The sequence below is a fragment of the Leucoraja erinacea genome, chromosome 13 (assembly GCF_028641065.1).
Source record: "Leucoraja erinacea ecotype New England chromosome 13, Leri_hhj_1, whole genome shotgun sequence".
Classification (NCBI taxonomy): domain Eukaryota; kingdom Metazoa; phylum Chordata; class Chondrichthyes; order Rajiformes; family Rajidae; genus Leucoraja; species Leucoraja erinaceus.
In genome coordinates, this window is record NC_073389.1 from 12875240 (window position 1) to 12898587 (window position 23348).

Here is a 23348-nt window from a genome sequence, read left to right on the forward strand (position 1 = left end):
GCAGTGTACAGTTCATCAATGGAGGGAAGGTTGCAGCCAATAACCTTCTCAACGGATCGGATAATTCGCTGTAGCCTCCAGGTGTCGTGCTAGGTGGCTGAGCCAAACCAGACCATGATGGAGAAGGTGAGAACAAACTCTACGATGGCCGTGTAGAATTGGACCATCATTGCCTGTTGCAGATTGTGCTTCCTCAGCTGCTGTAGGAAATACATCCTCTGTTGTGCCTTTTTGACTGTGGAGTCGATGGTAGCCCCCCACTTAAGGTCCTTGGAGATGATGGTTCCCAGGACCTTAAGACTCCACAGATGTGACTGTGGTGTTGTTGATGGTGAGTGGGGTGAAGGGAGGGGGAGCTCTCCTAAACTCTACAATCAGTTCTACTGTCTTAAGAGCATTCTGTCTGTAGGCAGATTCCTCCCCATCCGGGATCAGTCCAATCAGGGTTCTGTCGTCCGCAAACTTGAGAAGCTTGACAGAGGTGTCTGTGGAGGTGCAGTCGTTGGTGCAGAGAGAGTAGAGGAGAGATTTCCCAACTTATCTCATTGCGAGCTCTTCCTCTTTCTTTTATTGCCATTTCTCTGTAAACATAAGCAGTAATACTATATTCTATATGCTGATCTGGGTTGTCTCCTCCAGGTATGATGAAATCCAAAAGAGGCCGTTTTGGATCGTCCGGGGTCATTACTGAAGAGGTTCACATTTTGTATAAACAATCAATTTAATATTTAAACGATACAGCTCAACAATTAATATATAAGGGCAAGCTGTGTGTTAACGTATTGACTGTGAAGTGAAAGCTAGCTCCGTTGTCTGCTGCACCCCGTCAGCTGACCACCCAGGTCAGCGTTGATTGGTCTGCCCAAATCACGCCAGGTCCACGCGAGTGTTCCAGCTCCACAAATGATGGTTCGACACCTGGCCCACCACAAAAGTGTTTTTACTTTTCTTGTATGAATGGTAATCCTGATATCTATACATCTATCTATATATCTATCCCTATATTCTATTCTCTATATATATATATAACCAAAAGATCTTGTTACCTTCCGGTTTGCTTTTGTTTTTACATTTGCGCCAAAACAGTACACAATAGCGCTACAAATTTTCACTACCGTACTCATCATTCTCCTGTGCTGCAAGTGCAACAAGTTTTGTTCCGATCGGTAGTATATTTTAAAAGTTATTAAAATTTTAAAATCTTTAAAACCGCGCATGCGCATATTGGTCTCCTCTCCTGTCAGGTCACCGCCGGGACGGCGACGCCTCTTCCAGCACCATCGCCGCACTAATTGATTGCGTCCGCAGTCAGTCACCGGCAGCGCCCGCCTCGCCCGGCACGGCCACCGACTCAGAGGCCTGCGTGCTGAGCATGGCTCTAAGGGCGCCGACGGCTGATGCTCCTCCGGGGCACCCAAGGAGAGGAGCGGCAACCTCGAAATCCTGGGGAGGTGAGGAGCGTGGGGGCATTGAGGGAGAGAAGGGGGTAAGGAGGGAGTTGGGGGGGGAAAGTGGGGGAGGTGAGGAGGAAGACTGGGGGGATTGACGAAGAGGAGATAGGGAGGAGGGAGAGGTTGGGGAAAGTCAGGGAGGTGAGGAGGGAGAGTGGGGGATAGAGGGAGAGGAGGGGAATAGGGAGGGGAGAGGAGTTATGGAGGGAGTTACTGAGGGTAGGGGAAAAGAGAGGCGAGAGGGAGGGATTGGGGAGGGTAGGAGGGGAAAACAAGAGTGAGGAAGTGAAGAGGGAGAGTGGGGGAATTGAGGGAGAAGAGTGGGGGAGGTAAGGAGTGGGAAATAGAGGGAGAGGAGGGCAGTGAGGAGGGATAATGGAGAGGATAGGGGCGGTGAGGAGTGGGGGATGGAGGGATAGGAGGGGGGTAAGGAGTGGAGAGGAGTTATGGAGGGAGGGAGTGACTGAGGGTAGGGGAAAGGAGAGGGAGGGAGAGATGAGGGATGGGGAGAGGAGAGGGGAAAGAGGGAGGGTGAAGAGGAGGGGGCGAGAGTGCTGGATGAGGGGAAATGAATCGCGCCTGCGCAGTTGGGGGCTCTGGGTGAGTGGTGGAAGATTGCATTGGGGAAACGGGTTGCTTTGGGGGACCAGGCCTCCCGTATGACAGGGATCCAACGGGTCCCACCATCTAGTTTCAATTAAATACCATCTTTCTGAGGACACGGTGCGTGATAATTTACTGATAATTGCTCCTACCAGAGATAGGTTCTCAGGCCATACAAATAGAACGCGACAGCCGTGGATATGGTGGGGCATGCCTCATTTCCTTTTGGCTTCCTATACACAATTAGTGTCAGCATCTGGCAATTTCCATCCAGCTAGTCACGGCCAACTGTTTGCATCACTTGCAATAGAACAAATGAAAATCTTTAGATATATTCTTTATTTTGTACCACGCCTCAATACAGTGCTAATCGAAGTCATCAGCTTTGTCACTCAAGAAATGTTGTTCATCCTGCAGAGTATTTCTAGCTTATATTCTGAAATAATTCATCTTTCTCACGGAGTTCGCCATAAGTTCTTGGAGGTATCACACAACCATTTCAATTTAAGTCTGCTATTTAATACAAACTTAATTGCACAGATATAAATGATCAAACATTTTCATTTTTGCTGCCGTTGAACATTGCACTGAACTTAAGTGTGGTGTGGGTACCGTTATATACTTTCTAGCAGGATTCAAAGCAGAGATACTTTAAAAATCAATGCTGGCTGCCCTCTGCTTTTGTACCATGACTTGGCTTGTTAGTTGAATGGTATATTGAGAAAAGAGTTTAGACCCCAGTAATTTAACATCAAAATTACTATATCATACCATAGCAACCTATAACCCACGTGCTAATCTTTCATCAAAAATAAACATGAAATGAAAAAAACAAATACTGCAAGCGCTGGAAATCGGAAAAGGCTGAAAATTTGATAAGGTCCCACGTAGGAGATTAGTGGGCAAAATTAGGGCACATGGCATTGGGGGTAGAGTGCTGACATGGATAGAAAATTGGTTGGCAGACAGGAAACAAAGAGTATGGATTGACGGGTCCCTTTCAGAATGGCAGGCAGTGACTAGCGGGGTACCACAAAGGTACCACATTTATAATATACATCAATGATTTGGATGAAGGGATTCAAAGTAAGATTAGCAAATTTGCAGATGACATGAAGCTGGGTGGCTGTGTGAACTGTGAGGAAGATGCTATGATGCAGGGTGACTTGGACAGGTTGGGGAAGTGGACAGATGCATGGCAGATTAAGTTTAATGTGGATAAATGTGAGGTTATCCACTTTGGTATCAAAAACAGGAAGGCAGATTACTATCTAAATGGTGTTAAGTTGGGAAAAAGGGAAGTACAACGGGATCTGGTGGTCCTTGTTCATCAGTTTATGAAAGTAAGCATGCAGGTACAGCAGGCTGTGAAGAAAACGGATCTTTAGAATAAGAGGAGTCGAGTGTAGGAGGAAATAAGTCCTTCTGCAGTTGTACAGAGCCTTAGTGAGACCACACCTGGAGTATTGTGGGCAGTTTTGGTCCCCTAATTTGTGGAAGGACATTCTTGCTATTGAGGAAGTGTAGGTTTACAAGGTTAATTCCCAGGATGGCGGGACTGTCATAGGCTGAAATAATGTAACGGCTGGGCTTGTACACTCTGGAGTTTGGAAGGATGAGAGGGTATCTTATTGAGACATATAAGATTGTTAAGGGTTTGAACACGCTTGAGGCAGGAAACATGTTCCCGATGTTGGGGGAGGCCAGAACCAGGGGCTACAGTTTAAGAATAAGGGGTAAGCCATTTAGAACGGAGATAAGGAAACACTTTTTGAGTTGTGAGTCTGTGGAATTCTCTGCCTCAGGCCGGTTCTCTGGATACTTTCAAGAGAGCTAGATAGGGCTCTTAAAGATTGCGGAGTCAGTGGATATGGTGAGAAGGCAGGAACGGGGTACTGATTGGGGATGATCAGTAATGATCACATTGGCTCAAAGGGCCGAATGGCCTGCTGTCTATTGTCTATTGAAATATTTAGATGGTAAATAAGCACCTCGAGACAACGGTTAAATGTTCCAGATCACCTACAAACCCCAACCACCAGCAAGTTTAATAAGTTTATTTTATTTTCCCAATTTTAACAAAGGGGTTTTCACCTGATACATTAACTGTTTCTGTTGCCACAGATGTGGCCTGACCTGCATGTATCTTCCAGTATTTGCTGTTTTTATATTGGATTTCCAACCACTGAGTTTTCTTTTTTGATTTTCACATATTCTCATCCAGATCATACCCCACTTTTACCAAATGATTCAGTTATTGAACTGAAATAAAGTTGCCACAGATGCTACCTGACCAACCAAGTATTTCCAGCATTTTGTTGAGCAACAACATTAAAAGTTAAGATTTTCTACTGGAATTTACTTACAGGAATTAAAGATAAATTTCCCCTCAGTATAACTACATACAAAACCTCATGGCCTGCAATTCAAACCTGAAAATACTATTTATGCCATTATATATTCCCAAATATAATCTGCATCAACTACAACCTGCAATATAAAAATAAAGACTATTAAGGTTACAATTTAGAGCCTAAATTCATCCAATAACCCCATTTATGATTCACACTTTTATTGTGGCACAGTAATGAGATAATAAACTAGAATGCAAATAAGGAAAAAGACTGCAGCATTCTTATCTAAGTACGATGAATTGAATTTGTGACAGATGTGCAAAAAAAAAGGCAGTAAATTTGCATTTATTAAAAAAAAAAATGTATTCAGGTCACATTAATATCAATTTTCACAGTTCAAGCATGCAACGTGGTGCTGAAACATTTCTTAAAACCATTTAAAATATATTATGTTAGGTGAGGTTCAAAGAGCAACATTCACACCTAAATTAAAATATTAAACATTCAATTGTGCATTGATGATACCATTGATTGTGCAATGGTATCTTGAATGACATTTTATTTATTGATACCCTAGTTCTCACAGAATATCAGCTGGTCAGGACACTGCCTTTCCAGATGAGGCATTTAATTTGCTATCTAAGACAGTACTAAGAAACTACTTTCACGAACAGCAGATAAATTATCTATTCTACACTTTAAGAGACATCCCTCATTCAACAATAAAAAAATGTTTATATAATAATTATCAGATTGTTTGTGCAAGCATGCTGTACAGAAGTTGGCTACTAATTTTCCTACTTTAAGGTTAACTGAACTACTAGGGTGTAAATTGCTTTGACAGCCTAAGGTTATGAAAACTGTTCACCTTTCTGTTGAAAAGCAGTAAAGATTCATACATTTTTTTAAATATATTTAACAGTATTTTAATTTTTGAATTCAATCAAGCTTAAACATAAATGTCATGCATCTTCTGCTTCCACCTTATTTCAATTGGCATTTGCAAAATACTGTATGTAGAAATGCATCCTATCTTCACTATTGAAATGACTGTTCTGTGCTAGGCCCCCAAAATAATGAGGATTGTCTATCTTCTGTCATTGTCTCTCAATAATTTAAATATGAATATAGTCGTGATACTTCCAGTGAACACAGAGCCCTTGCTGGTGTTGTCGCTTCTCACTGTAATTCTGAACCTATATTACAAGGTCAATATAATCTTCCTAAAAGTGGTCTTGATGTAATATAATCAGAACACTGGTATATGTAGCATACTTGCTGAACTCCGTGTACTATAATCCATTAGATATAAAAGCCAGCATTCTATTATATTTTTTATCAGCTTTGATTGTGTATTGCACACATATGTGTTTTATTAACCCATAACCACTGAAATTATCTTTAAGCCTCCACTGATTCCAGTGTTTCACCATTTACCAATTTTACCCAATTTATATCTAATTTTTAAATAATCTTGATTTCAACCCTACATTTTCTAGCTATCCAATGTCTCAAAACACAATTTCTAATTGCGCAATAAATAAAATAAACAGATCACAGGTTTAATAATCTTAAATGCACTACCACAAATCTCAAAATGACTATGAACTAGCTGTAAGAATTTCCCAATGATTTTTTTCAAGGCACTCACTAGTCAATATAATCCATCTATTCACACCAAGGGTGGTGGTAACTTATATATTATCTTTACAGCGTTGTTTATAGTTACATTCAAAACTTATGATTTATCATTTTAACCCACAAATCTATGTTCAGTTTAGAAAATGCATGGACCCAAGTAAATAATGATTAATTGAGTTTTAAATGTTTCTTCGAGACAAATGAAAAGAATATAAAATACTAGGGGAATAAATAGAATGTTTTCAAGGAATTCCCCAAATTATAGCTCTGAAAGTTCTTGAACCTATTGCTATAATTCACCTACTTTAATGCATGCCGTTACAGTATAAATTGAAGGTTTAAAAATGGTGTTAAAACACCTGTGCAAAAGAAACATTAACTGTGGTTGCTTTACTAAATCAATATGACTACTATTCTTTTAAGCCATTAGAATTCAAATTGATGTGATAGCAAGTATCTTAATTAATTTTGCAGGTATTAATAAGAAACCATACACTATATTCTTAAACAGCCAAGGCAGAGTGTATCTTCAATAGATTTAAAGACAGCAGATTAGTTTAACTTTTTTTTTATTTCAAATCAGTTACTCATACAGTGTAATGAAAAACAAGACCATACAAAGTTTGACAGGTATATTAGGAAACCGATTTACAAGTCTCCGAAAACTATTGTGCATAATGTAGAACTGTACAGTACACAAGTACAATAGCTTTAAAAAACATCTTCTACATTTCTGCTAATTATATATTCCCTAACAAGTTATTGATGCTCTTGCAGCCACATTCATATTTTTTTCATGTTCACAGCAAAGTCCATATCAATTCAGCGTAACCTAGAACTTAAATTAACCAATGTTACTGCATTCATGGTTATGTTCTCTCTTTTTCGGTGACTAGTTATCCCCTAAACAAGCACATAAGTTTGAAAACGCACACTTCCAGATTCAGGGACAGTTTCTTCCCAGCTGTTATTAGGCAACTGAATGATCCTTTCATCAGCTACATTGCAGTCCTGACCTCCCATCCACCTCATTGGAGACCTTTGAACTATCTTTATTTGGACTTTATCTTGCACTAACGTTGTACCCTTTATCTGTCTGTGCACTGTGGATGACTTGATTGCGATCATAGTCTACTTTGACTGGATAGCACACAAACAAAATAACGACAAAAATAATAAAACTAAAAGGTCAAAATGTTTGAATTAGAGTAATTAACTAAACAGTGGACTTTGGTATTCTTCACAAGATATTCTGTTAATTGTGTAATGATTTGCAAAATGAGTACACCGAAACTTAATTTTGAACTTCAAAATTAAATCATTGACCCCCTGTAATTGAAATTAAGTATGGATGCATTTGAAAAAAATATAATGGATAGGCAAAAGGCAGCATCCAGCATAATTTTTCGGTTCTGTGTCATTTATTTAAATATAAACCGATTTATCCAGATTTCGGCCACATTACAAACTGCTCTTTATGTTTAAAATATCTTAAATATATTCCTTAATATCAAGCTCCGGTAGCTCAATTTACTATCTAATCATCTGAAACTACTGGAAATGATACCTTTGCTGCTACTATTCATAGAAATTGAACATTGTACACAATAGAGATGACAAGGTTAAACACAAAACCTAGCTAATCATTCAAGACATTTTACAGATACCAATAAATAATATCTTATTCAGAAGATGAATGCCCTAATTTTGTGAGTGAATTTGAAGTTGTTTTGTAAAACCCTCAATAGCAATGTTCACACAAAATGTCTGCTCCTCAGCACTCGTTGAGCAACAGTTATAAGCATTAAAGAGCAACAATGAATAACTGGAAGTTCAGTCCCTTCATTTCTTTGTCCAAACAGAAGCAATTTATTTATTTCCCCGGACGATTATGTATGCATATGAAGAGAATAGCTCAAGAAAATTTAATATCGGTTGGCAATAGGATATTTTCAATAACATTAGGCAGATGAATGTTTGTCCTTCCTTAGAAAAGTGTTTAGATACAAAGGTTAAAGATTCAATACAAATATCAATGTATCTTGTCTGTTCACGTCTGTCCATTGAAGTCAGAACAAACAACAAAAATAGGTGGAACATTTTTAATCTTTAGTATCCATCGAGCTTATATTTAAATGAAAATGCAAGTTTATAATAAACAAAATTATACATCACATGGCACAGCCTTAAAAAAAGTCATTCTATATATTATATAATCTGAAACAAATGAATGCAATTCATACAAAAGGAACAATCAAACTATTATTTGCAAAAACTATTGATATTACATAAAGACACACACTATCTACATAGTTAGCAAATGTAAAATCAGTAATTCACAAACATCAAGTTGTAATATTTGGTGTATTTTGTTGAAACGGCACAAGAATTTTTTTGCTAATGATCATAAAATGGGAAGACAAAAAGATCAATCTGGGCTTTCTGAAATCTTCTGAATCCATATATTTTTACTTCATTTCAACACTATATAAAGGGGGGGAGGGGTCATATATTTGAAGTAATTGAGGTACCTCACTGTAACCATGCAGAAAATTATGTTAAATCAATCCTTGTCAGGTAAAACCTAGTTCCATGTATTCTAATTGGAGATTGTGGTCAAATAAATTGCTCATTTACATGTGAAATATGATGATGTGAATTGTGAGCAAGAGTTGAATGCCTGCAAAGTCCTCTTGGAAAGTTTGTGCAGGCATACTGAAAATGCATAACTTAGTGTTTCTGAACTGTGGAACAATACAAATCCATGTAATGAACAGTCAAACTTGTAAGTAGGACAACAATTAAATTAACAAGGCCTATTAAAAAAACGACAGCAATTACTAATTTTGGAGAATCATCAGGAATATGTGGGGTGAGGTGTGGTGTTTTTTTTTCAGGTTCTTACCTTCCCGGAGACGTGATCAAGTTTCGGATCACATTCTTCGGGCTCTGCGGCCTACCATCGCTGGAGCTGGAAGCCGCCTCGGACTGTCGTGAGCCCCACCGCGGGGCGCGGACCTACCATCGAAGCGGATCCCTTGCCTGGGATCGCTCCCACCGCGGCCTGCGGACTTACCATCAAGGGCTCACAGTCTCGGGAGAGGGTAGTCGGGAGCTCCAACGCCGCAGAAGGTTAGTCCAGCCCCCACGCAAAGTTTGATCGCCCGGCGCGGGGGAGCTGACATCCCCCCGATGCGGGAGCTGAACACCTCGAAGTGGAGGGCCCGAACGCCGCCGGCTACGGGAGTCAAGACCGTCCCGTCAATGGGGGGCTCGAGGCCCCCGACCAAGGAAGAACAAGGGAAGGACTTGGAACTTTATTTTCACCTTCTATCACAGTGATGAATGTGTAGGAGTCACTGTGATGGATGTTTATGTTAAAATGTGTTTTCTGAGTCTGTTGCTTTTTTAAATTGTAGGACTGACCTGGCCAGTGAATTTCACTACACCAATTGGTGTATGGGACAATAAATGAACTTATGAATTCTATTTTAAATATTTTTAGTTGGGATTGCCTGTTTTACAAGCATTTGAGGTTTTCTAAGCTACCAAATGAAATAACCCGTTAAACCCAGGTCATTTAATAGCTAGACCATGAATCTATTCCTGAGGATTCAGTAATCAAGATGAAAGCAGCAACAAAATGTCAAGTACAGGTGCACAACCTTTTATCTGGAGTTCCAGAAACCAGAAAGCTCTGAAAAAACTGACATTTTTTCCAGGATGTCGTCTGCACACCAAAGCTCGCGTTTGGCGCCAAACTTGACCTGAAACGACCCACGGTCAACCCAGGTCTGTACTACTGTAGTGGCTGCCTCCTCCCCGGATACCGGGGAGGCACTTAAACATCTGTAAATCATTGCTTAAATGTTAGTCAGGTAGTTTGGAGGGCTTTTATGTGAAGGGGGGGGGGGGGGGGGGGGGGGGGGCGGGGGGGCGGGAAGGAGGAAACTTTAATTCTTAGTCCCCTACCTGGTCGGAGAGGCGGGGAATGCCTTATCGGGTCGCCGTGCAGTAAGCTCCCGAGCGCTGTGGCCGCCGATTCCGAACAGCTGGGGCTGCGGGCGTCTGGCGCTGGATTTGGAGCGCCGCGCAGCCAGGGGTAGAGTTGCCGGGGTCGGAGCTCCCACCAGCGCCGCCCGCCCGCAGCCCCCAGCCCCCAGCTCCGCGATGTTGGGAGTCGGTGGCCACAGCGCTCCGTAGCTTACTGCACGGCAACCCAGTAAGGCATTGCCCGCTCCCCGCCTCTCCGACCAGGTAGGGAACTAAGAATTAAAGTTTCCCCCTTCACCCCCCCCCCACCAACCACATCAAATTCCGCCAAACTAACTGACTAACATTTAAGCAATGATTTACAATGATTCCCCGGTCTCCGGGGAGGAGGCAGCCGCTCCAGACTTTTCAAACCGCCCGCGCTACCTACCTAATCTACGCTAAAAATCTTCCATTCGGAAATGCGAAAAATTCCGAAATCCGAGAAGTGTCTGGTCCCAAGGCTTTCGGATAAAAGGTTGTGCCTTTTCCCCCATTACTTTTCCCCCATTTTCTCCACAGATGCTGCCTGCCCTACTGAGTTTCTCCAACACATTGTTTTTTTGCTCATTACTCTTTGCAAGAACTTCTGACAATCTATCTGCACCAGGCATACCAAATTTACATTCAATTATGTTTTTAAACATTATTTGTCATTTATCTCGTCTAATTTTTAGGGCACATACAATAGTGAATCTTCCACAGCATCTGTCATTGATAGGCAAATAATATTCATATACAAGTGTGATGCTAGTGAGAAAATTAAAGAGTTGAATATGTGGTCAGAGAAGCAAATGGAGGATGGGAAATTGTGAAGTCAGGCTATGCTGGAATTATGCTTCTTCCCTTTTCTATTTGATGGAAAGTGTTTTTCAATTCATGAAATTGTATGTTAATCAAATTGTTTCATTATTTTGTTTTCACCAATTTCAAATGAAGATTGTCATTGCATTACTCCAGCATTTTGTGTCTATTTAAAAGGTAACTTATTTTGAGCCCCCAAACACTTGTAAAAATATGAACTCTGAATCAGTGTATTGTGCTGGTGGAAAACAGGTGTTACATACAGCAAAAAAATTACCATGGTTTACTTATATTTGTTTAAAACATAATACAATGCAACATGCGATGAGATTGTTCAAGTGCAAGTTTTACTTTATGGGATGTCATATGTTCTTGCAATCACCACTAGGGATGGGGCAACATCCATATGTCATAACACCACTGAATACATGGATTTGGGTAGGGATGGTTAAAAAAAAAGCATGTCTGTGCTCTCAACCTAAGTGTAGAATAAAACTGCAGATTTTCAATACAAGAGGCAAAATCTGGCACAAGATCCTGCAAGACAATGGGAGGCTGAGAGTTCAAAGGGACCGCCCACCAATGTTGCTGTGTAGTGGGAATAAGCACTCCCAGCTAAGTGCAGTGAGCTTCAGTTCAGAGTATTCCATGGAATTCTGACCCAATATGATATTGTCACTGTTTACGGGTAGATATAGCCAGAAAACCTGTTCTGAAGATACAAAACACATTAAGACAAATATTCTTGATAACTTAGTATTCAAACCATTAAAATGATATTGACTTTATAACAAATGGATTTTATGATTTTGTCAGAATAACAGTTAGTTCACAGGAAACAAGAGGAACATATTGAATTTCAACTTGGGCATTGGCAGAAAATTAATCCAAGATCTCTGGTCCAAGAAAGTCAGGAAATCGAGATGAATCGTATGTAGGATGATGAAATTGGTTTATCTTGGCATCATGTTTGGCACAGGCATTGTGGGCAGTAGAGTCTGTGCCTGTGCAGTATTTCAATGTTCAATCGCAATATAATGTATCATTATTTAAACAAGAATTTCACTTTTTTAGGGAATAACAAAAGTGTTCAATATCCAGTCCATGACAAATATCAGTATAAATCAAGATAGTGCATAGATAAATATGCAAATGACATTCTGTACCACGTGGTTCTGGGCATTTCATGGAGAAACTCAGCGGGTGAGGCAGCATCTATGGAGAGAAAGAATTGGCGATGTTTTGGGTTGGGTCTGCATTCTTCAGACTGATGTCAGGGGGGTGGGGGAAAAGAAATGAAGTAGGCGGAGACAGTAGGACTTGTGGGTGAACTGCGAAGGGGGAGGGTTGGGAGAAAACAAAGGCTATCTAAAATTAGAGGTCAATGTTCATACCGCTGGGGTATAAACTACCCAAGCGAAACATGAGGTGCTGTTTGTGCTGGGCCTCTGGCAATGGAGGAGGCCCAGGACAGAAAGGTCAGATTGAAAATGGGAGGGGGAGTTGAAGTGCTGAGCAACCGGGCGATCAGGTTGGTTAAGACGGACTGAGCGGAGGTGTTCAGCAAAGTAAGCACCGAGCCTGTGCTTGGCCTCGCCGATGTAGAGAATTATTTAAGATACTTCCTCTAATAGAAGCTTTTGTAAGTCATAAACAACAAAAGTATGATCCACAAATGTGTTCCTTTATATTATTTCAACAAAATTATCTTATTTTCATCAAAGATATTTAACTTGCACTGAGTCCTTAAAGTTTAAATCATTTGCCCCAGTTAACTGCCCAAGTAAATCTTTCATTGGGAATTTCTCTCAAGTAAGTTGGGATGGTTTGCAAATATAAAGGCATTATACAAATCTTCAGGTCAATAGCTATGGGTAATAAATCATTGGACACGTACAATCTGTGTGTCACAATGAATGAAATTTAACAAGGCGATTATGAGTTCTGAAAGTGGATTATTATTAAAAAATGTGCCTTTGAGGGTTGTCATAGTTGAATCGCAATTTTAAACACAAGAATGTATCTGCAACACAAGAGTAAATCACATTTGAAATTCCAACTCCTTAAAATAAAAACTTCCTAATCTTGTGGAAAAAGTTAGACAAGGGCAATAAAGAGGACATGCATTGGGCCGACTTATCCGATTCTACATCTGCCTGTCACTCACCTTGCAGTTGCAGTGGCAGCATTGAGTCTGCCAAACCCTTGACTGAACCTTTGACAAAACAAACCCATGGTGCACTCCATGCCACTTACTGATTAAAGCATTAAAGTCTTATGACTTCCCTGAAGATATTCTGTCCTCTTTACAAATTCAGGGGGGCCGTCCTGTATGGTATGGCTGCCCAGCCTGCAGCTGCCCGTTTTTTCATCTCTTTTTTTTATTTTTAGTTAGTTAAAAGTGTTTTTGTTCTGGAGTTCTAGTCTATTTTATGTGGGGGATGTGGGGGGGGGGGAAAAACTACCTTTATGGGTCCCTACCTGGTCGGAGAGGCAGCTTTTCTCCGGGCTGCACCGTCGACCCGTCCTCGCAGCCTACCAGCAGGCCTGGAGCGTCGTTTCCTGAGGGGACCGCACAGAACCTTGGCTTCGGCAGCAGCACAGCGCTGGAGCGCTATCGCGGAGCGGGCGATGCCTTGCCCGGGTCGCCGCGCTGGAGCTCCGGTGAGCTGAAAACCGCCGAGTAAAACAGAGCGGAGCTGCGGGACTGTTGAGCGACCGGTGACGCTGAACTTTACATCGGGAGCCTGAGATCTCTTGCTGAGATTGCCAGTGGTGGAGCTCCAACCGGCGCGGCCTTGTTGGCTTCTGAAGCCGCGGTCTCGAGTAAGGAGGCTGCCGTTCCAGGTGTCCCATGCCTTTGAGAGGATTCTCCCGACGCCGGAGCACCATCATCCGGCGACAACGGCCTGGAACATCGGGCCTCCGGAGTGGCGACTGCGGAGGCCTCAATAGGCCCGATTATGGGTGGACATGGGGATGGGACTGGACTTAGTGCCTTCCCTCATAATGGAACCCATTGTGGGGGAATGTTTTTTATGTTAAAGTTCTATTGTCATGTTTGTATTCTTTTTTTATGTGCTGCATTGGCAACAAGCATTTCACTACACCTAGGTGTATGTGACTAATAAAGAAACCTTTGAATTCCAGCTCAAGAAGGGACAGAGCTGAAAATGTCACCAGGCCTTTCATTTCAGTAACCAGGAACAAAAAAGTTGTACAATGATAATTGTTAAATAATCGTAAAACATTAGCATCAAGGTCATCTTAATTTAATTTTTTGCCCCAACCAGCCAACAAACAATTTGGGGCAAACAAATATATGGGAACACAAAATTTAAAAATTCAAATTTACTTGCGGTTATAATTCTAGACATTTGGATGTCTAGACTCAGATAGGGGGGGTCCAGCACTGAAAAATCCCAAAAGAACTTGCCGACAGGCAGTAAACCCCCTCCCATCCAAATAAAGGCTGGAAGACTCTTGTTTCGGGAGTTTGCCGTTTCCCGTGGTACAACTGGGGACCAATCCTAACAGCATTCAGGCAGCAGGCAGTACGTTACCCAACAATCCAGCCACGTTCTAATTGGAAATAAAGTTATTGACAGTAATTCCAATTATTGTTTACCACTATATCAGAAGATCCAGTCCATCAGATCCATGAAGATCCATGTTGTTCCATTGTTTAAAAAGGTTTCTAAGAGTAAACCTGGCAATTATAGACCTGTTAGTTTGACATCAGTGGTGGGCAAATTAATGGAAAGGATACTTAAGAGATAATATATATAAGCATCTGGATAAACAGGGTCTGATTAGGAACAGTCAACATGGATTTGTGCCTGGAAGGTCATGTTTGACTAATCTTCTTGAATTTTTTTCTAGGGTTACTAGGGAAATTGATGAGAGTAAAGCAGTGGATGTTGTCTATATGGACTTTAGCAAGGCCTTTGACAAGGTTCCTCATGGAAGGTTGTTTAAGAAGGTTCAATTGTTGGGTATTAATGCAGGAGTAGCAAGATGGATTCAACAGTGGCTGAATAGGAGATACCAGAGAGTAATGGTGGATGGCTGTTTGTCAGGTTGGAGGCCAGTGACTAGTGGGGTGACTCGGGGATCTGTGTTGGGTCCACTGTTGTTTGTCATGTACATCAATGATCTGGATGATGGTGTGGTAAATTGGATTAGTAAGTATGCAGATGATACGAAGATAGGTGGTGTTGTGGATAATGAAGTAGATTTTCAAAGTCTACAGAGATATTTAGGCCATATGGAAGAATGGGCTGAAAGATGGCAGATGGAGTTTAATGCTGATAAGTGTGAGGTGCTACATTTTGGCAGGACAAATCAAAATAGGACGTACATGGTAAATGGTAGCGAATTGAGGAATGCAGTTGAACAGAGGGATCTAGGAATAACTGTGCATATTTCCCTGAAGGTGGAATCTCAGGTAGATAGGGTGGTAAAGAAAGCTTTTGGTGTGCTAGCCTTTATAAATCAGAGCATTGAGTATAGAAGTTGGGATGTAATGTTAAAATTGTACAAGGTATTGGTGAGACCAATTCTGGAGTATGGTGTACAATTTTGGTCGTCTAATTATAGGAAGGATGTCAACAAAATAGAGAGAGTTCAGAGGAGATTTACTAGAATGTTGCCTGGGTTTCAACAACTAAGTTACAGAGAAAGGTTGAATAAGTTAGGTCTTTATTCTTTGGAGCACAGAAGGTTAAGGGGGGACTTGATAGAGGTCTTTAAAATGATGAGAGGGATAGACAGAGTTGATGTGGATAAGCTTTTCCCATTGAGAGTAGGGAAGATTCAAACAAGAGAACATGACTTCAGAATTAAGGGACAGAAGTTTAGGGGTAACATGAGGGGGAACTTCTTTACTCAGAGAGTGATAGCTGTGTGGAATGAGCTTCCAGTGGAAGTGGTGGAGGCAGGTTCGATTTTATCATTTAAAAATAAATTGGATAGGTATATGGATGGGAAAGGAATGGAGGGTTATGGTCTCAGTGCAGGTAGATGGGACTAGGGGAAAATAAGTGTTCGGCACAGACTTGTAGGGCCGAGATGGCCTGTTTCCATGCTGTAATTGTTACATGGTTATATCATGGAGCAAGATGCATACCTTGCCATAAACAAGGTTAAGGGAAAAAAAAGCATGACCACTGAAACAGACTTCAGGAAATGTATCAAATTCCAAACTAGTCATGATATATTCTAGTTGGAAGCTTATTATTTCAGGTATCCCATCCCAACTTACTTCAAGAGAGAGCATGATATGGCTCTTAAAGATAGCGGAGTCAGGGGATATGGGGAGAAGGCAAGAATGGGGTACTGATTGGGGATGATCAGCATTGATCACATTGAATGGCGGTGCTGGCTCAAAGGGCCAAATGGCCTACTCCTGCACCTATTATCTATTGTAAACTTATTTCCTGAAAAGCTAACCAAAACTAACTACTTCTCCTCCCACCTTGCAAGGACGCCAGCCCCTTACTCTAATTTAGTCTCTGCCGCATCTGCTCCCAAGATGAGGCTTTCCACTCCAGGACATCCAAGGTCTTTTTTCTTCAATAAACTTGATATCCTTCCATGCTGTTGTGGATGCAGCCCTCACCCATGTCTCCCCTGTATCCTGCAGTTCATATCTTGCTCTCCCTACCCCCAGACAAAACAAGGACAGTGTTCCACTGGTCTTCACATTTCATCGCACCACCATTCACATCCACCTCATCACTCTCTGACATTTCCACCATCTTCAACACCTTCACATTTTCCGTAGACCATCCCCACCATCCAACTCGTCCCCTCCCCAGATACTTTCTCCAACAACTGCAGGAAATGTAACACTTGTCCAAACATCCTCCTAATTCACTGCCATCCAGGGACCACAGCAACCCTTCCAGACGAGGCAAAGGTTCATGTTCATGTCCTTCAAACCTTGTCTATTGCATTCGGTGCTCCAGATGTGGATTATTTTACATTGGCATTACAAAGCGTAGACTAGGAATCAGTTTCACTGACCATGTGCATTTGGTCCACCAAGGTCTGCTGGAGCTCCTGCTTGCTGAGTATTTTAACATCCCTTCCTATACCGACCTTTCTGTCCTCCATGATCAGAATGAGGCCACCGCAACCTGCAAGAATAGCACCTCATATTTGGGTTGAGTAGCTTACAAACCCAATGGTATAAACATTGAATTCTTCAATTTCAACTAATACCTTCCATATTCAATCTCTACCATCCAGGAGTGAACCCATTTATCCCACCACCCAAGTCACATTGTTGCTCACCACACCCGTACACTCCTCTCCCATCCCAGAGTCTAACGTTTCCTTTGATCCCTTCTTTATCCTCCTTCTGCTCCCTTTCACCCCTATCCCTATAACCTGCTTTACATTTCACTCATCTGCACCCTTTTGTCTTCTTTTCACCTCTAGCCTTTGTGACTCTCTCAAACTATCTGCCGATCACCCCCCCTCACCTGTATCCACCATCATTCACTAAGCTTTAGTCCACACCCCACCTCTCTTTTCCAACTCCCCCCCCCCCCCCCACTCCATCAGTCTGGAGAAGGCCCTTGACCCAAATCTTTATCCGTTCCTCCACAGATACTGCCTGACTGCTGAGTTCTTCTAGCACATTTCTTTGTTTAAGATTCCAGACTGCAGTTTCTTGTGTATCCAAGATCTTTCTTGAATCACATAAATAGCTGTTTATAAAACAATAGTTTTCACAACTGTATGCAGCACCATAGAAATAAGATAAGGGTTTTATTTGCTGAAAAATATTAATACAATAAAATGGCAAGATCGTTAACAGCAGTTATATACAGGGATTTTGGGGTCTAAGTCCACAGCTCCCTGAAAGTGGCAAACACAAGTAGATGGAGTGGTAATGAAGGTGTATGGTATGCTTGCCATCATTGGTTGAGACGTTGGGTACAAGTCAGGAAGTCACATTGCAGCTTTATAGGACTTAATAGCGTTATAGGACTAGGATTTGAAATACTGCGTGCAGTTCTGGCCACCCCATTACAGGAAGGATGTTTACATTATAGAAGAGGTTTACCAGAATGCTCTCTGGATTAGTCTATATTAACTATAACGAGAGGTTGGAAAACTTGGTTTGTTTCCTCTGGAGCATCGAAACACAGGGGTAACCTGATAGAAGTATATAAAAGTATGATGCATAGAAAGAGTAGACATCAAGAACTTTTTTTTCCCCAGGGTGGAAATATCAAAACTAGAGGGCACAGCTTTTAAGGCGAGAGGGGCAAAATTTAATGTGCAGGGCAAGTTTTTGTTGAAAATGCAGAGTGGCGAGTGCCTGGAACCACTTCCAGGGGCGGTGGTGGAAGCAGATATAATGCCATTTAAGAGATTTTTATATAGGCAAATAGATATGCCGGGAATGGAGGGATAGGGATCATGTGCAGTCAGAGGAGAATATCTTAACCTGACATTATGTTTGCATGGACATTATGGGCTGACAGGCCTGTTCTTGTGCTGTAAAAGGCTCACCTATTGTGTCGAGAGGCCAAATATTTTTGCTGTTTAAAAAAAACATATACTAAACAAGATAGGCTAGCTGGTATGAGCATACTATCACAGAATAAAATTATGTATTTTGAATTCAAGAACAAATTTTGGCCCCTGCAAATTATTTTTAACAATTATTTTGGAAATAAAGCTTCACAACTGAAGAAATTAATTACCGTATTCCAAAATACCATTTGTTATCAACTACAAATATTTCTCAGCTGTTTCAAAACTGCCATCAAGAAAATATCACATTCAGGAATAAAATTGTAAAATGAATGGTACATATCATTATCGGATAAATGCTCATTAAAAGCATAGAGCTAATCTCCCCCAAGTAGTTAAAATCCTTACCTAAAATACCAACAACCACTGTATCTGATAAATAGCCAGTTACAATGCAACATGACACATTTTAATAATCAAAACTTGTCTTTGTGGTTTGAATGTACTTCCAATAACTAATATACTTAAACATTCTTCAGGACAAAAGGACTAAATGATAGCTGGGCAAGATTTTTTGTAAGATAATGCTTTATTGGAGCAGTGCATTGACCTTCTCTATTCCTCTCATGATTTTATACACCTCTAAGATCAACCCCCTTTCTCCTACACTCCAAGAAATAAACTCCCAGCTTGCTCAAGCTCTCCCTAAAACTTAGTCCCAAAAGTCCTGCCAACAAATCTTTTCTGCATTATTTCCAGCTCAAACGGCATCTTTCCAATTGTAGGACGACCAAAACTGAACACAATATTCCAGCTATACATCTTGAATAACTGCAGCAATCCAACTTCTATGTAGTTTTACTCATTGGTTTATTTTTGTTTAACAACAATCCTCAGGGCTCTACCGTTCACTGTGAAAGTCCAGCCTTACTTTTATCGGAATTAAATTCCATTTACCATTTCCACTTAAATTCCATTTACCATTTCCACTTTCCACAACACCTTTGATTTAAACATAATCTGCAAATTTAACAACTATACCTTGCACATTCACATCCATATCATTGACATAGATCAGGAGTCTCCAAACTATGGCCCGCAGACCACATCTGGCCCGCTATGAGATTTTATCCGGCCCGCTGCAAGCACTGAGCTCCGGGCTCCCCCAGGTCCTAAAGTCCGGCGACTCAGAGAATTTGTAGTGTGTTTGCAGCATTTGCTCTCCACACAACAGATATTTTTTCTTTAAAACAGATTTTTGGAAGAATGTGTTCAAACTGAATTCCCGGTTCCAGGTGAGAGCCTGTTGTGCTCAGGCTCTGTCTCTCTCCCTGTAGAACATGTAGATCATTCCTTGTTTCAGTCGCCACCAGTCTCTTCCCTCACTTCTCTCAGGTACATCATGTCTGTATCGGTGCTGCTTCCTGCTCTCGTTCACCGCTTTAACGCTTCATGTCTCCCACTGCCAGTTTCTAACCAGCTCCCACTTTCCTCTGCCCGAGCCCCGACTGTTCCCTTCGCTTCCTCGCTGTCTCTATCTAGGATTCAGTCAAAACGCGAGTGACCAAAGTCCATTCTAAGCCCACGGACGCCATCGGCTACCTTATCTATCCACTACCCCTGTTTGAGCATCGGAACTGGAATATTACCTCCAAGATCGAGTCTGTACAGCAAATCTGACATTTCTTTCCTTCTGCAGTTGTACAGGGCCCTAGTGAGAGTACACCTGGAGATCAGATATTGTGTGCAGTTTTGATCTCCAAATATGAGGAAGGACATTCTTGCTATTTAGGGAGTGCAGCCTAGGTTCACAAGGTTAATTCCCGGGATTGCGGGACTGTCATATGTTGATAGAGTGAAACGGTTGGGCTTGTATACTCTGGAATTATTAAGGGATTGGACACGCTGGAGGCAGGAAACATGTTCCCGATGTTGGGGGAGTCCAGAACCAGGGGCCACTCTTGAAGAATAAGGGGTAAGCCATTTAGAACGGAGATGAGGAAACACTTTTTCCACAGAGGGATGTGAATCTGTGGAATTCTCTAATTCAGAAGACAGTGGAGGTCAATTCTCTGGATGCTTTCAAGAGAGAATTAGATAGAGCACTTAATGATAGCGGAGTCAAGGGATATGGGGAGAAGGCAGGAACAGGATACTGATTGTGGATGATCAGCCATGATCACAGTGAATGGCGGTGCTGGCTCGAAGGGCCGAATTGCCTACTCCTGCATCTATTTTCTATTGTCTTTATTTTTTCCTACGGCCCACAAAAATGTGCCAAATATATAATGTGGCCCTCATGCTGAAAAGTCTGGAGGCCCCTGACATAGATAACAAACAACAATGGACCTAGACAGACACCCAAGGCACATTACTCGTCACCGGTCTCCAGATGAAAAAAAACTTTCCGGCATTACGCTACTGTTCCTACCATCAAGCCTACATGCTCTCCAAACCCTGCACATCCATCCTGTAATGACCAGCAAGCACACCATATGCCTTTTTTATCACTATCTACTTATATTGCCACTTTTAGGAAGCTATATATATGAACCACAAGATACCTCTGTATATCAATGCTGTTAAGAGTCTTGCCATTAACTGTACATTTTCCCCTTACAGTCAATCTTCCAGTGTAACACGTCACACTTGCTCGGATTAAATGTACATTCAATTACCCTTTAGATTTTCTTTAATTTGACTTCCAATGCCTTTTCATGGCCCCCAAAGGCCTTGCTTTCATCTTCCTAAACCTGTATTACTTTGGAAGTTAACAAACAGAAAAAAGCTGTCTGTCTTGGAAACAAGCTATTTTTATGTTACCTCCCCGCAGTAATCAATCGCCTCTAAAGAACATAGGATGCCAGTATCACCATGGCAGGCCAATTTGACAAGCAATCGATTCTATTGATACTTGAGCAACAATACTCTAATAAACAAAGTAACATACAATCTGAGACATAAAGTGCGGGAATAACTCACTGGGTCAGGCAGAATCTCTGGTTACTCCAGCATTGTGTCTTTTTTTTGTAAACCAGCATCTGCAGTTCCTTGTATCTCCTAATATACAATATTTTTAGCTTACATGTTTAAAATAAACCTCTAGCTATAAAAACACCTCTATTATTGAAAATCCTGTACGAAAAGCAACTTTGTTATTGCATGTCCAAAACTCTCGCTGCTAACTCTCCTTTTCCCATTGACACAATTGCTCTTGCTATTTTCTATAATGCAAAGGTTCTTAGGAACACTACCCAGTAATAGCATAACTACTTGGGGATGGTCAATGGAGATGGCAGCTTCAAGACCTGACACTAGTGGGACATGAATATAACGTGTCAATGACAACTCATATGATGGTGTTTAAGTCTCGAGCTTACAGGCATGAGTATTTAAATTATCTGAGAATATGCAGTAGTGAATACTCAACTTCTGGAATGAAGATCACTGTTAAAACAGTTGAAGTGGCCAGAGACTTAACCTTGCCTGCACCCTTGTAGTAGTTTCCATAGTTTGACACAACGATCCCGGGGACAACTATCATCTTTGTTGCCTGTGAAATTTGTAACATCGTCAGAAAAATCAGTTTTTATATGAGGTGTTAAGCAGAGGCAGAACCTGCTCTTCGGTGGAACATATCCTATGCAACCATTTATAAAAGCAAAAAGTTATCTCCAATGTTTCACAATAATATCAACCTTTCAAAACAGATTATATGGTCACTATTTCATAACGGCAGTGTGTGAATTAGTTGCCACATTTTAGTGCATATACTTAAAAATTAGCATAAATACAGAATTTCACTTAAACACCTGCTCTCTTTAGATGCTAGTGAAACTCTTTAACATTTTCATTATTTATTTGCCTTTATGTTGAATTAAAACCAATTTAAGCAGACCCATCAAAGTAATAACTTAGCACCGAGTTTTGAGATGCAAAGTTTCTTCCGATCGTCGCCATCTATGATAGTTTCTGAACAAACTATTCATGATTGACATTGAGAATTTTTTGCTCAGCTGAATGAATAAAAAGATATTGGGAAAGCAAAGAGGCAGATTGTTCATGATCGATTTTTTCACGATCGAGTACCTATATCAGCCTTTTTTTGCCTCTTTCACGTAACTTACAAGAAAATTTCCACCATCGGGGCTGTGCTGGCTCGAAGGGCCTCCTCCTGCACCTATTTTCTATGGGGTTAAACCAGGGGCGCCATCGTCAGTCGTTCATTCATGGGTAGTGGATGTGGCCCCAGTCGTTTGCAGTCAGGCTATAAGTGGGTGTTAAGTGGCGATTGGAGAGGTGGGTCAGAAACGGTTCAGTCTTTGTTGACTGGAGTCATGCTTTGAATAGGTGTGAAGTGGTGATTGGGGAGGAGTGGGTGGGGAAGGCAGGGCTCGAAATTAACGGTTGCCCGTTTGCCAATTGCCACCTAAAGTCCCGCTGGGCAAGTTAAAAGCAGTATCATTTTGCCCAGCTTGGCAAGCACCTGGGACACCTACCATTCAACTCCAAGCGGGCCCCCCTCTCTATCTCTCTCTCTCTCTGTCACTCTCCGTCTCCACCCGCCATCTGTGACCGGGCCGCCAGGTCTCCGCTGTCCGGCCACTCATCTGCCGGCATGGCCAGCCGCTCCTCATCCGTCGGCACGGCAGCCAGCACATCCTCGACTGCCCTGCACATGCGCACTGCCACGGCCAGCACATCCTCCCACTGCACACAACCACGGCCAGCACATCATTGGCCGCCCAGCACATGCGCACTGGTCGGCGCCGGGAACTTACTCCCTCCGTTTATATTGTGGGAGATCTGGCCGCCATTGCTGTTCAGTCACTGCCACGACCGCTGAAACCCAACGCAAACACTCCCTGGAGCTGGAGTAATTCCCTGGAGTAACTCTTGCTACTTGGTTTCCTGGTCCTCCAAAAATATTCCAAATGAAATTTAAACTGGAGGTTCCACCACCAAACTCAAA

General features: G+C 41.7%; 1 protein-coding gene across 3 annotated transcripts in view; it reads right to left on the minus strand.

The window, feature by feature from the left end:
• scaf4a (SR-related CTD-associated factor 4a) overlaps positions 1 to 23348 on the minus strand; it is an 87867-nt gene that overhangs the window by 49159 nt on the left and 15360 nt on the right. For 2 of the 3 annotated variants that reach the window (XM_055644504.1, XM_055644503.1), the window contains one exon: positions 16913 to 17025. The exons of the other annotated variant lie outside the window; for it this stretch is intronic. In XM_055644504.1, coding sequence (XP_055500479.1) covers positions 16913 to 17002 — 90 coding nt within the window. In that variant the 5' untranslated portion in view covers positions 17003 to 17025. Of the gene's footprint in view, positions 1 to 16912; positions 17026 to 23348 lie in introns of those variants that run through there. 3 annotated transcript variants of the gene reach the window in all.